Source organism: Puma concolor, chromosome A1, assembly GCF_028749965.1.
Source record: "Puma concolor isolate L17-30 chromosome A1, mPumCon1.1.hap2, whole genome shotgun sequence".
Classification (NCBI taxonomy): domain Eukaryota; kingdom Metazoa; phylum Chordata; class Mammalia; order Carnivora; family Felidae; genus Puma; species Puma concolor.
The window spans coordinates 44,804,771-44,817,441 of NC_141667.1; the positions used below are offsets into that span (position 1 = coordinate 44,804,771).

A 12,671-nucleotide genomic window follows, 5' to 3' on the forward strand; every position below is an offset into this window, starting at 1 on the left:
CTTTTATTTGAGCTGACTTGGAACTGGCCCAGTGTGAACGGCCTTTTCCCTGGGGGCATTTGTTGAAAAGAGTCAGTGGCAATTGTTGAACATCACATCCTCCTGAGGTAGTAGGTAACAGTTCAGGCAAACAATAGGTTGATCAAAAAGCTTAAAAGGAAAATCTGGGAATGCGATGTCCACGGGAGCTTTAGAAAAAGCTCTGACATATACATGGGAATCTGTGTGCATGCACAGGCCTGTGTGGGTACTCAGGGAAGACCTGACTGGGAAGGCCCCTTAGCTCTCAACTCTGGCTAACCTTGACACACTGAGCAAGCTGCAAGTGAAGGGTAAGGCAAAACTGTAAACTTCCTGGCTGAGTGATGAAGGTGTGTTCGAATATATATATACGGCCCCTAGGAAAAGGCCAGGAGATTTATAGGTTCCAGGCATTTAAGGAAATTTCTGTCCAATTTTAGGTAATGGCCAAGCTAACTGAGCAGAGACTTCAGTGGCCGCACACAACAGAGAATACAGATGTTACAGAATTGGTTCACAAAAGTTACTAAACAAACAGCAAAAACAACAAATCCTGAGGAGGGAGCGCAATCTGATTTCCACAAATGCCACATCACATTATGTTAAGTGTGTAATTTTCAACCCTAAATTATAAGATACGCAAAGAAATAAAGGCTAGCCTTGCAGTGGACTAGATGTTTGTGTCCCGTCTCCCTGTCATAGGTTGAAATCCTAATTCCAATGTGATGGTATTTGGAGGTGGGGCCTTTGGGAAGTAATTAGATCATAAGAATGGAGCCCTCATAAAGGGATTAATGACTTTTTAAAAAGAGGCCAGATAGCTAGCTCTCTTTCCACCATGTGAGGATATAATAATAAGCTGGCAGTTTGCAACTGGACGAAGGTCCTCACCAGAGCCCTGCCATGCTGGCACCTGACTTCCAGGCTCCAGAACTGAGAGAAATACATTTCTGTTATTTATAAGCGACCCAGTCTCTGGTACTTTGTTACAGCAGCCTGAATTGACTAAGACAGGTCCATCCATAGGAAAAAAAAAAAAAAAAGGCGGTCAAAAGAAGCTGCCCCTGGGGAAGCCCAAATGTTGGACTTAATCAAAGCTTTAAATCAGTTATTTTCAGCATGTTCTAAGAGCTAAAGGAAATCTTTAGCTTAAACCTTTAGTATAAACGACTAAAGAAAAACATGAGAACAAAATCTCACCACATAGAACGTGAGATAGAAATGATAAAAAGAACAAAATAGGAATTCTGGAGTTGAACATTTAATAGCTGAACTGAGAAGTTCACTAGAGAGGATAAATAGCATATTTGAGCAGACAGAAGAAAGATTCCATGAGCTTGAGGTTATCTTGTCTGAGGGACAGAATGAAGAAGAATGAAAAGAGACTCAGAGATCTGTGAGGAACCATTAAGTATACTAACATGTGTCTAATGAGTGTGCCTGAAGGAGAGGAGAGAAAGAAGCAGAAAGAATATTTGAAGTAATGGCCAAAATTTCCCCAAATTTGAAGAAAAACACTAATGTACACGTCTAAGAAGTTCATGAACTTCAAGCAAAATAAACTCAAAGGGATCCACGCCTGCACACGTCACAATCAAACTGTCAGAAGACAAAGAATCTTGAAAGCCACAAGAGAGACGCAACTCATCATGTACAAGAGATCCTCAATAAGAATAACAGCTGATTCCTCGTTAGATTGATTATATACTTTTAAGTTGGGGGAGGCAGCTCGAGATTATTAAAGCATGGGACAAGACCTGTGGGCAGAAAGAGCTGCACTGTGATTCTGAGGAACGAGATGTCTCATCAGAAACTAAGCAGTCTAGAAGGCAGTGGAGTGACCTAAGTCAATGAGAAGACATCTGTTGTTTATAGACTGGAAGACGTGATATCGTTAAGATGGCAATACTCTCCAAATTCATCTCCAGACTCAGTGAATTTTCAGTCTCACTTCCTTTTTTATTGTTGTTGCAGAAATTGACAAAACTGAGCTTAAAATTCATATTCAGATTCCAATGGAAAGGCAAGGGATCCGGAATAGCCAAACCAATCTTTAAAAAGGACCAAGGTGGGGGACTCACACTTCCCAATTTTAAAACTAACCACAAAGCAACAGTAATCAACTGTGTGGTACTGGCATAAGGATACATACACAGATCAACGGAACAGAACTGAGAGTCCGGAAATAAACCCATACGTTTATGGTCAATGGATTTTTGACAAGGATATAAATTCAACGGAGGGAAAAAGATAGTCTTCCCAACAAATGGTGCTGTAAAAACTGGGTATCCACATGAAAAAGAGTGATATCCCTCCCCTACACCATATGAAAAAATCAAAATGGATTAAAACCTAAATTTAGGGTTAAACTATAAAACTCTTAGAAAAAAACCATAGATAGAAATCTTCGTGACTTTGGATTAGGCATTAGTTTCTTAAATATGATAGCAAAGGCCAACCAACAAAAGAAAAAATAGATACATTTTACTTCATCAAAATTAAAACCTTTAGTGTATAATGGACCCTACCAATCAAGTGAAAAGATAACTCCCAAATTAGGAGAAGATATTTGCAAATCACATATACGATAAGGGATTAAAATCCACAATGCGCAAAGAACTGCTACAGCTCAACAACAAAAAGAAATACCTCTATTATAAACTGGGCACAAGATTTGAATGGACATTTCTCCTAAGATCTAGAATAGGCCAATAAGCACATGAAAAGATGCTCAACATTATTATTAGGAAAACACAAACCAAAACTATAGTGAGATACAACCTCACATCCACTAAGATGTCTGTAATCCAAAAGACAGATGATAATAAGCATTGGTGAGGAAGTGGAGAAATTGGAACCCTGGGGAGATTATCACATGGTGTAGCCACTTTGGAAAATAGTTTGGCAGCTCCTAAGAAAGTTAAGCATATAGTTGCCACATGACCCAACAATTCTACTCCTAGATATACACCCTGTGAGGGTTGAAAATATTTGTCCACACAAAACTTGTACGTGGAGGTTCATAGTAGCATTATTTAAAATAGCCAAAAAGTGGAAATAACCCAAACATCCCTCAGCCGATGAATAGATAAGCAAAATACGATAGACCCATACAAGGGAAATATTATTCAGCCACCAAAGAGAAAGAAATACTGGTAGAACGTACAACACAGATGGATCTTGAAAACATTATGCTAAGTGAAAGTGCACGTTTTATCTTATTCCATTTATATGAAACGTCTAGAAGAAGCAAATTCACAGAAGTAAAAAGTGGAGTAGTGTTTGCTAGAGGCTGGTCAGAGGGCGGAATGAAGAATGACTGTTGATGAACACAGGGGTTTCTTTTTGGGGTGATGAAAATGTCCTAGAATTAGATAGTGGTGAGGATGTACACTTTGTGAACATATAGTCACTGAATTTTATGCTTTAAAAAAAGTGAATGGGGGAATAATGTGAAGTTGAGTATTACTATAATAGCAAATGGAGTCAAATACTGAGTCTGGTGTTTACAGTGAGTGGAACAGAATGTTGAGTCTAGCGTAAATTATAAGTGAAAGACAATGTGGCATCGACTATGAATAGACAGTGGAGCAGGATGTTGAGTCTAACATAAGGAAAAGAAAGCAGATATAGCTGCTGTTACAGTTGCACAGAGCACAGTGTGTTGTCAAGTGGTAACAGGAAACGGAATTTAGTCTCAAGCATCTATGGTGAATCGAGCAGAATGCAAAGTTTGGTGTTAATAGTGCAAAGCGCAGATTAGGGAGCTTTGTGTAAGAGTGAAGAGAGGAGACAGTGGTGTCTACTGTGGATGGCAAATGAAGCAGAATGTCTTCTCTCACGTTGAGAGTTAGTAGAACAGTAGAACAGTTTGGTCATAGAACCAAACAACAGTAGGGAGAATGTTCTAGATTAAAAGAGAAACCATGAACAACATGAATCTTTATTGGATCCGTGATTGGATCCCTCGCCATATTTACTGATGATGCTTTTTGACAACTGGGGAAATTTAGATAAAGTTTCTGTATTAGATGACACTACAGAATTATTTCTAATTCAATAATTATTGATATAAAATTGGTAAATATATATAATTTATATAAATATGATTATTATTGAATTAATGCTAATTTTTTCAGATGTGACAAGTATCACGATCCTTATTCCTTACTTAGAGATAGCTTGTCATGATGTGTGTAATCATCAAATGACTCAGCAAAGATTTGTCTACTTACTTACCTACCCACCTACCTACCTACCCACCTACCTACCTACTTACCCACCTACCTACCTACTTACCTACCTACCCACCTACCTACCCACCCACCCACCCACCTACCTACCTACCACCTACCTACCCACCTACCTACCCACCTACCTACCCACCCACCCACCTACCTACCCACCCACCTACCTACCTACCCACCCACCTACCTACCTACCCACCAACCTACCTACCTACCCACCTACCTACCTACCTACCCACCTACCTGTGTATAGAGAGAGCTAAAGTAAATGTGGCAAGATGATAACAGTTGGAATCCAGGTGAAGGGTATTCAAGCGCTCATTGTATGGTCTTCCAACCTTTCCATATCAAAACAGAATGCTAAGTGAGGCCTTAATCGGAAATGGTGCAGTGTTGCGTTTAGCATAAGGCTGAAGGGAGCCAAACATGGAGTCTGGCATTAACGGTGGAGCTGAATGTTTTGTCTGCTGTTGAGTGATTAAGGCAGAACGCAGCACAAACGATAGTAGTGAACGGAGTAGAATGCAGTGTCTAGGCATTAAAGGAGAGTAAAGCAGAATGAGGCATCAAGCATTCATAGTGAAGGCAACAGAATGTTGTACCTCACGAATGGGTGACTGGAGGAGTATGTGGTGTCTGGCGTTAATTGTAAATGAAGCAGAACATTATGTCTAGTGTTAAAAGTGAATTAAGCAGAATGTAAGGTCTGGTGTTAGCAGTGAAAGGAACAGAATGTTGCATTTATTGTAAGGGTGACTGGAGGAGAATTAGTGTGTGGTGTCGGTAATGAATGAAGTGGAATGCCGCGTCTGGTGTTAGAAGAATGGAGCAGAATGTTGTGTCTAGTACAGAGTGAATGGAGCAGAACGTGTATCCGGCTTTAATGGTGAATGGAGTGAAATGCTGTGTCTAGTGGTAATAGTGAACGGAGCAGACTGTGGCTCAAGCGTGAACAGTGAAAGTGACGGGATGTGTTGTTGCACATTAGAAATGTAGGAAATAGGGGCAGAAAAGTGTTACCGTATGAGTTTTAAGATGATGCTGCTATACTTCGAAAGACGTGCTTGTAAGATTGGCCCTTGGTTGACATCTGGGAACTTGGATTTGGGGAATGTTCCCACTTCCCCTAACTGATCAGGGGGCCTTGCTGTGCAGAGAATGCCTGTACAGACGATATGGTTTATGCTGAACATTTACTTTCCTCCTGGGAGTCTGGAATTTTCGTATGTGCTAGGCAGAGCATGTGACGAGCACCCAAGAAAAAACACTGATACAGAATCTTAAAAGAATCTCAAAGCAATTTCTCTGCCTCTCTGGGCAGAAACATCTCACACGCGTGACTGCTTTTGTATTGTTGGGGTAAGAATGTACTCCGTGTGGTCCCTCTCGTGGGAGGGAGAAAACAAGGAAGCTTGCACATGGATTCCTCCAGACTCTGCCTGTGTCTTTTCCCTTTATCACCTAGCTTATGTCCTTAATACGTCACTGTAAGAAATCTTAGTTGTGAGTACAGTGCTATGCTGAGTCCTGTGAGTCGTATCAAATCTCTGAATGTAGGGATGGTCTTGGAGACACCCAACACCAAGTATCTACTGTTACTGGTGAAAGAAGCGGGGTGTTGCATTTAGCACTAAAAAGGAATGGAGGAGGAAGTGGAGTTGAGCATTAATAGTAAGTGAAGCAGGACGTGTGTGCAATGTTGGCAGGGAATGGAGCAAACTGTGTTGTCTGGTAACTGTATACAACATAATGCACATCTGGAGGAGAGGTCTGCTGGATCAGAATGCTGGATCCTAGTTGGGCTTCAACCCCTGATTCATGTCTGTGGAGATGGACCATGGAGTGACCTGTGGAGTGACCTACCATTACCTTTCCCTCATTTTAATACTCAAATCTCCACCCAAGGGGGAGCACAAGCCTCATTCACATAATATACCTATTGGCATGTTTCCTTAAGGCACATGCGCAACCTTACGCCCGCCTCTACATACAATGATGAGGCTCCCCTTTCTATATGCATCCTGACCCTAAATAAAAGGAACCCATTCACCCTCACTCAGGGACTCATGGCTTTGGAAGTTATTCCCCATGATCTCCTTATTTGCTGCAAATAAGTTTACTGTGTGCAATAACTCCAAAACACAAACAAAAACACCTCCAGAGTGCTGGATCCTGCCAAGTGTAGTAGATACATAGTGACAAATTCCTTCCGCTCTCTTTATCTCAGGCAAGGTGGGGAGATGAGAGTCCGTTGTCCAGGTGTTCTGTGCTCTTGGGCAGTAGGACTTACCTTGGGCAGGGATGCTCGGGAGCCAGAGCTCTGGGTGGTCATGGTGAGCACAGTGGTGATGCCCAGGCCCACACGGGCTGGCGCGGCATCCATGTTGATCCAGAAGGATATCCATGAAAGGATGACAATGAGCAGGCTGGGAATGTACATCTGGATCAGGTAGTAGCCCATCTGTCGCTCCAGGTGGAATCGGGCCTCAATGCAGGTGAATTTCCCTGCGAGAAATTATAGTGAGAAGGCAAAGTCACCTGGTGGGTTGGAACAAGGCTTTGAGGTCAAAACAACCAAGGCTTTGAGGTCAGCTGGGGCCTGGTTCAGGCTCACACTAGCTGTGTCCTCAGACAAGTGTCCTCAGACAAGACAAGTGAATCGCTCTGTGTCTCAGTTTCCTTATCTATGGTAAAGTAGGGATGGTGATGATGATGATGATGATGGTGGTGGTGGTCGTGATGGTACTTACCTCATTTGGTTACTGTGACGATGCCTATAAAGAACTTAGTATGGTCCTCACATCATTAATGCTCAGGAATGTCAGTTGCCATCATCCTCATCAGCCTTATTGTGTTGCTAAGAGTGGGCCTAAGTAGACCATTCTTTTTTTTTAATTAATATTTATTTATTTATTTTGAAAGAGAGAGGGTGGGGGGAGGAGCAGAGGGAAAGGGAGAGGAAGAATCTCAAGCAGGCTCTATGCTAACAGTGTGGCTGACAACATGGGGCTCAATCTCACTCACCCGTGAGATCATAACCTGAACCCAAATCAAGAGTTGGACGCTCAACCGACTGAGCCACCCAGGTGGCCCCTCTTACTTCCTCTTATAAAACCTTTCTTTCCTTCCTTCTCTCCTCAGACCAGAAAGTCTCCTTTACCTACAGGGAAAAGTTCAAAGTTTTTAGTCCACTCTTCACAGACATGCTCTCGCCTGCTTTTCCATCCTTCCCTTCTTTCTTCACCCTAATCATGACCCCTTCTATTCTATCCCTTGCCTTGAGCATGTCCTGCACTTTGCCACTTCTGAGCTTTGGCTCCTGCTAATGCCTCTGCCTGGAATGCCCAGACTCCTTCCCACAACCAGACAAAGCAAGCACCTTGCTCCTCTGTGATGCTTTGAATGTGGTCTGCCCTAGGCTCAACAGCCCCCCCCCCCCCAACCCCTAGATTCCTTCAGTTCAGTTCTGTTCACATGGTCATCAGGGCCTTTAGGGCACAATACAGTGAGTGTATAGGCACATCGTTCTCTCTCTGTTCTCTGCACTGGACTGTGGGTAGCTGGTCTCCTCCCTACCTGTGCATCCCTGGAACTGAGACAGAGCCAGTCCCATGGGGGTGCTCTCAGCTCCAGTCCACTGCAGCACAGTTACTAGGTGATTTTCTAGAGCTCCCTGGACTGTCTGCTCCATGGGGCAGGGCCTTATCAGCCTTTCTCGCTTGTAACCACAGGGGGGCCTAGCACAAGCACAGAACTCTGCTCTCACTTCAATAGGAATAGTCAAGAACAAATGAGGTAGTGAATGAGAAAGCGCTGTGTAAACGGTGATGGGCTGTGGTATGTGAGAGTCAGTGTGGTTATGCGATTCATGGGAAGTCACTGTTCTCATGGCTGCTAATGGGAGTACCATTACCTCTCTAAGGCTCAGCGCACCCAGGGATCAAGAGAGTATCTTTCGAGGTTCTGAGACACCTCAGAGGTTACACAGGAAGGGGCAGCTGTCCCAGACAGCCCAGAGCTCATGCCACCGGCCCTTGCTCTGGGCCTTCTCCTTGCACCAGAGCACATAGTGATTTCTCTCAACACCCCTGCTTCACCTCCTCTTCTCTCTGGCATCTGTCATCAGCCTATTTCATGCCTCTACTCTCCTCAGCTGGGCTCACACAGCAGCCTCCTACCCAGCCCTCCAGCTGGCATATTGACTGTCTTTCTTCCACTGTGCCTCCATGAAGCTCCTTCCCAGCCTGAGGCAGGGCAGGGGAGGCCAGTCCTGGTTTGACTCCAGTTCATTCCTGTGTCTGATCTTCCAACAAAGGCTGTGCTGTGCCTGGGAAACAGAGACCTGAGCAAAACAGTGGTGGTTTCTTCGCTCTCTTGCAGCTCACAATCTAGGGGACGCTTTCCAACCGCACTTATTTATAACCTCAGTGCCACCTCTCAGCTCCCTCCTGCTGAAGTCTGTGTACTTGTGCTCTGTCAGAAATGAGAGCTCCCCTGTGACAGACTCTGCTAGATGTCCTCCTAATATCAGCTCTGCCCTTCTGCCTTAGGAGTAGGATTCATTCATTTAGCATGCTGCTACCTGGGATGGAGACTGTATCTCCCAGACTCCCTTGCAATGAAGTGTGGCCTAAGCTTCAGTGACTTGCCCCAGGACATCCAGGAAGAAAGGGTCAGAGCCACTTTTCTGGTTTCAAAGCCTATTCTCTTAACCATGAGGTAATTAACACAAAGCTATGTCCATCAAGAACGCCTCTTGATTGAATGAATGTTTGAAATGACCTCTGGCCCTGATTGGGGGTGGGACCTGAGGAGGACATCCTTGCACCTACCTGTGTTGTAATGCTTCGTGCAATATCTCAAGTCTTTCTCTTCTTTCAGGATAAACTGGGGTAGAGTTAGTCCATCTGCCACCTGCACAGCTCCCTGCTCCTGCCACTCGAAGATCAGGTCATTCATGGTATAGCCAACTGGGATGGGGGTTCAGAAGAAGGAGCAGTCACCACCCAGAAGCATTTATTTGAAGCATGTCAGAGTTGGTTTGGGTTAGAGACTAAGAGGCATTGGGCACTAGATGGAACTCATGAGACCATGTTGTCTTGCTGCCACTCTCTCCCAGCCCACTTGCAACAAAAGAGGTTAAAACTGGTTTAATTATTTCTAGCCTCTGCCCTTCTACCGTGCTTCTTACCCCTCCCACCATCTGACACTGGCTTGTCCTTTTGTCCCCAATACTTACCCCATGGTCATATTCAGCTCACATCTGCTACTTTGCCTGCACACCATCCTTGCAAGCTCCCTCTTTTCCTCTGGGGAATGATTCTATAGAATACTGTTGTAGGACTATCAGTTGGGGGCCAAGGTGTGAGTTAATGACTCAACTATATCAATCAGATCCTCTATGGCAGGACTTTGATTCTATCTATCATCTATCTATCTATCTATCTATCTAACATTTATTGTCAAAATGGTTTCCACACAACACCCAGTGCTCATCCCAACAGGTGCCCTCCTCAATGCCCATCACCCACTTTCCCCTCTCCCCCACCCCCCACCAACCCTCAGCTTGTTCTCAGAATTTAAGAGTCTCTTATGGTTTTCCTCCTTCTCTCTCTGTAACATTTTTCCCCCCTTCCCCTCCCCCCTGGTATTCTGTTAAGTTTCTCAGGATCCACGTATGAGTGGAGAGATGTATCTGTCTTTCTCTGCCTGACTTATTTCACTTAGCATAATACCCTCCAGTTCCATCCATGTTGCTACAAATGGCCAGATTTCATTCTTTCTCATTGCCACGTAGTACTCCATTGTATATATAAACCACATCTTCTTTATCCATTCGTCAGTTGATGGACATTTATGCTCTTTCCATAATTTGGCTATTGTTGAAAGTACTGCTATAAACATTGGGGTACAAGTGCCCCTATGCATCATCATTCCTGTATCCCTTGGGTAAATTCCTAGCAGTACTATTGCTGGGTCATAGGGTAGATCTATTTTTAATTTTTTGAGGAGCCTCCATGCTGTTTTCCAGAGTGGCTGCACCAGTTTGCATTCCCACCAACAGTACAAGAGGGTTCCTGTTTCTCCACATCCTCTCCAGCATTTATAGTCTCCTGATTTGATTCTTGAGGCAAGTGACAAAAGGTTCAGAGTGGGCTGGTGCCAATTCCGCTCAGAGGTGGTGCTCCAAGGGGCTGCCCCATTGGTTCCTGCTGCCTAAATTCTCTGCCCTGGTTCCTGTGCTTTCAGCTTCTCTTTCAAGTCCATGAGGACCCCCTATGTCCTTCCATTTCTTTCCATCTTTTAAATTGGATTGGTTTCTGTCTGCAATCAAAGAAGGCAGCTACCTCCTCTGGTAGGTTCACTTGTGACCTCCTACATAAAACCTTCCCTAGCACCCCTTCTCTTTCCCAACCAGAAGGAAGCACTCTTCTGCCATGAGGCCACAGCATTTGTACTTCTCACAACACGCTTACTGCTTGCCGCCCTGTGTTAGAGTTACTTGTGCATCTAGTTGTCTATCTTCCTGTGAGTTCAAGGACTATGGCTTGTTCAAACTCTTCCTGCTGCACTCCTGGAGAGCATGTCCGCAAGGGACATGGAACAGAGTCTTGGGAAAATACTGCTGGCTTCAAAGTTGGGCCTCAGCCAGACAATGGAAGGGGGGTTATATTTCTAATGCATTTTCTAAAGCAAAGCCCCTCATCTGGTATTTTGGGCTAGTGCAGTAATCCCCTGGGGTCCAGCAGTTAGGAGTAGCTGTATGGGAAGTTCTGCTCGTCCCCTGGGTAAAGGGGAGTCTGGTTTTTTTCTAAAACCCTCAGGCAAGGGACTCACAGCTTTCCAGTTGCATGATACACGTCTGGACGTCCATGGGGAAATTCTTTAAGTCCATGGGGCAGGCCAGTGTCAGGGTGATTCTGGGAAGAGAAAAGAATTGGATGATGGTAGACCCACAGACTAGGGAAGCTGTGCCTCTGTGCTAGTGATTACCAGAAAATCAGTTAACTTGGACAAGTCAAGGAGGGCAGGGAGCTGGCGTGTATTGAAATAATACATGTCTATTTCTATATTCCAGCTATGGAGTGGAGGCTCAGAGAGATACAGTAGGTTGCCTAAAGTCACACAATGGAATTCGTGGGTTTCTTTGGAGACTATCTGGCTTCTAGACATCTGCCTGTAGCAAGCTGCCTGAAGGCCTGGAGGCCAGGGGCTGTCTTCTGCAGAGTCTGGATTTTAAGTTGAGTAGCCCCAGGTCTCAGGTTTCCCAGGTACACCTGTCAGGTGCTTCAAGTGGTTCTTTGCTGCCTCCCTTCATACACTGGACTTATCAAAAGCCATTTCAAAGAGGCCCTTCTGGGTGTCCAAACAGAGCTGGCTCACACCTGTGGGCTCACGCTGGAGTCAGTTGGGAAGTGGTGGGTGCCCCCAGGCTTCTGGGATAGCCATTTATTTTGGGTTGTTAGACCCTTGAAGAGGCTCAGCCTTAGACCCAGAGGGAGTCCCCCTAACAGAGCTGAAGTCTGCAGCTCAGGTTAGGATGCAAGGCTTCAGCTTAAAAGGCTGTGCCAACATCTGAGCACCTGCTGCAGAGAATGGAGAAGAAAGGCTCTTGGAGCCCCAAAGAGCCTTAGATCATCAGGCCAACTCCCTCATTTGACAGGTGAGAAAACTGAGGTACAGAGAAGAATTGGTAGGGACTCATGCAAGGTCACACAGCAAGTGATGGCTCAAAGGCAGGATTCAAAACTTTGTCTCCTGGCCACTGGATTCTGAGCTCATGTGTTTGCTTTCCAACACTGCCAGCCTGAAAGGCATCTCACTGGCGGTGGTCTAGTGACACTTAGCTGCTGGCATCTTAGCTGCAGACGGTGAGTGCATGGCCCTGTGTCCACTTCCTCCCTCCAGCTCACTTCCAACTGCTCTGGATTTGGGTCCCATTTAAGCACAAGGTAAGAAGCAAGAGGGGGGAAAGGGAGGTGAGAAGGAAGGGAAGAATGGGGTGGGAGAGGGAAGGGGAAGGTGAAGAGAAAGTGAACACAGTTGAATTTCTGCAGATAAAAGCTCCAAAGTGGGGCAGCTGTCACACTAGGTTAATTTCCTGAAGTTGAATGACCTTGGGAACATCACTTTTTGCTGATTTGTCCTTCTGTCATGCTGCATGGGGCTTAGCTTTGTAGAGATACAAAACTAGCCTGGCAGCAGCAAAATCCAAGCAGGGTAACCTCTCCTGCCCCAGCCAGTCAGGGCACTTGGTGGCTCTCATGAGCTCATCACCCTTCCATCTGGATGTGCACTGGCAGGACAGGCTCCGGGGTGAGGAAGGCCACATCGGCCTCTGGCTCTACCCAGCCATCCCCTCCTTAGTGCCTCCTTTCCCTGCTGAGGTTCTTAAGTACCCCC

The 12,671-nt window shown here is 45.1% G+C and overlaps 1 protein-coding gene across 2 annotated transcripts in view; it reads right to left on the minus strand.

The window, feature by feature from the left end:
• GLRA1 (glycine receptor alpha 1) overlaps positions 1 to 12,671 on the minus strand; it is an 83,554-nt gene that overhangs the window by 8,380 nt on the left and 62,503 nt on the right. For both annotated transcript variants that reach the window (XM_025923669.2, XM_025923668.2), the window contains exons 5-7: positions 11,106 to 11,188; positions 9,101 to 9,238; positions 6,559 to 6,773 (exon numbers count right to left, since the gene is read on the minus strand). In XM_025923669.2, the coding sequence (XP_025779454.1) occupies positions 6,559 to 6,773; positions 9,101 to 9,238; positions 11,106 to 11,188 (436 nt within the window). The remainder of the gene's footprint in view (positions 1 to 6,558; positions 6,774 to 9,100; positions 9,239 to 11,105; positions 11,189 to 12,671) is intronic.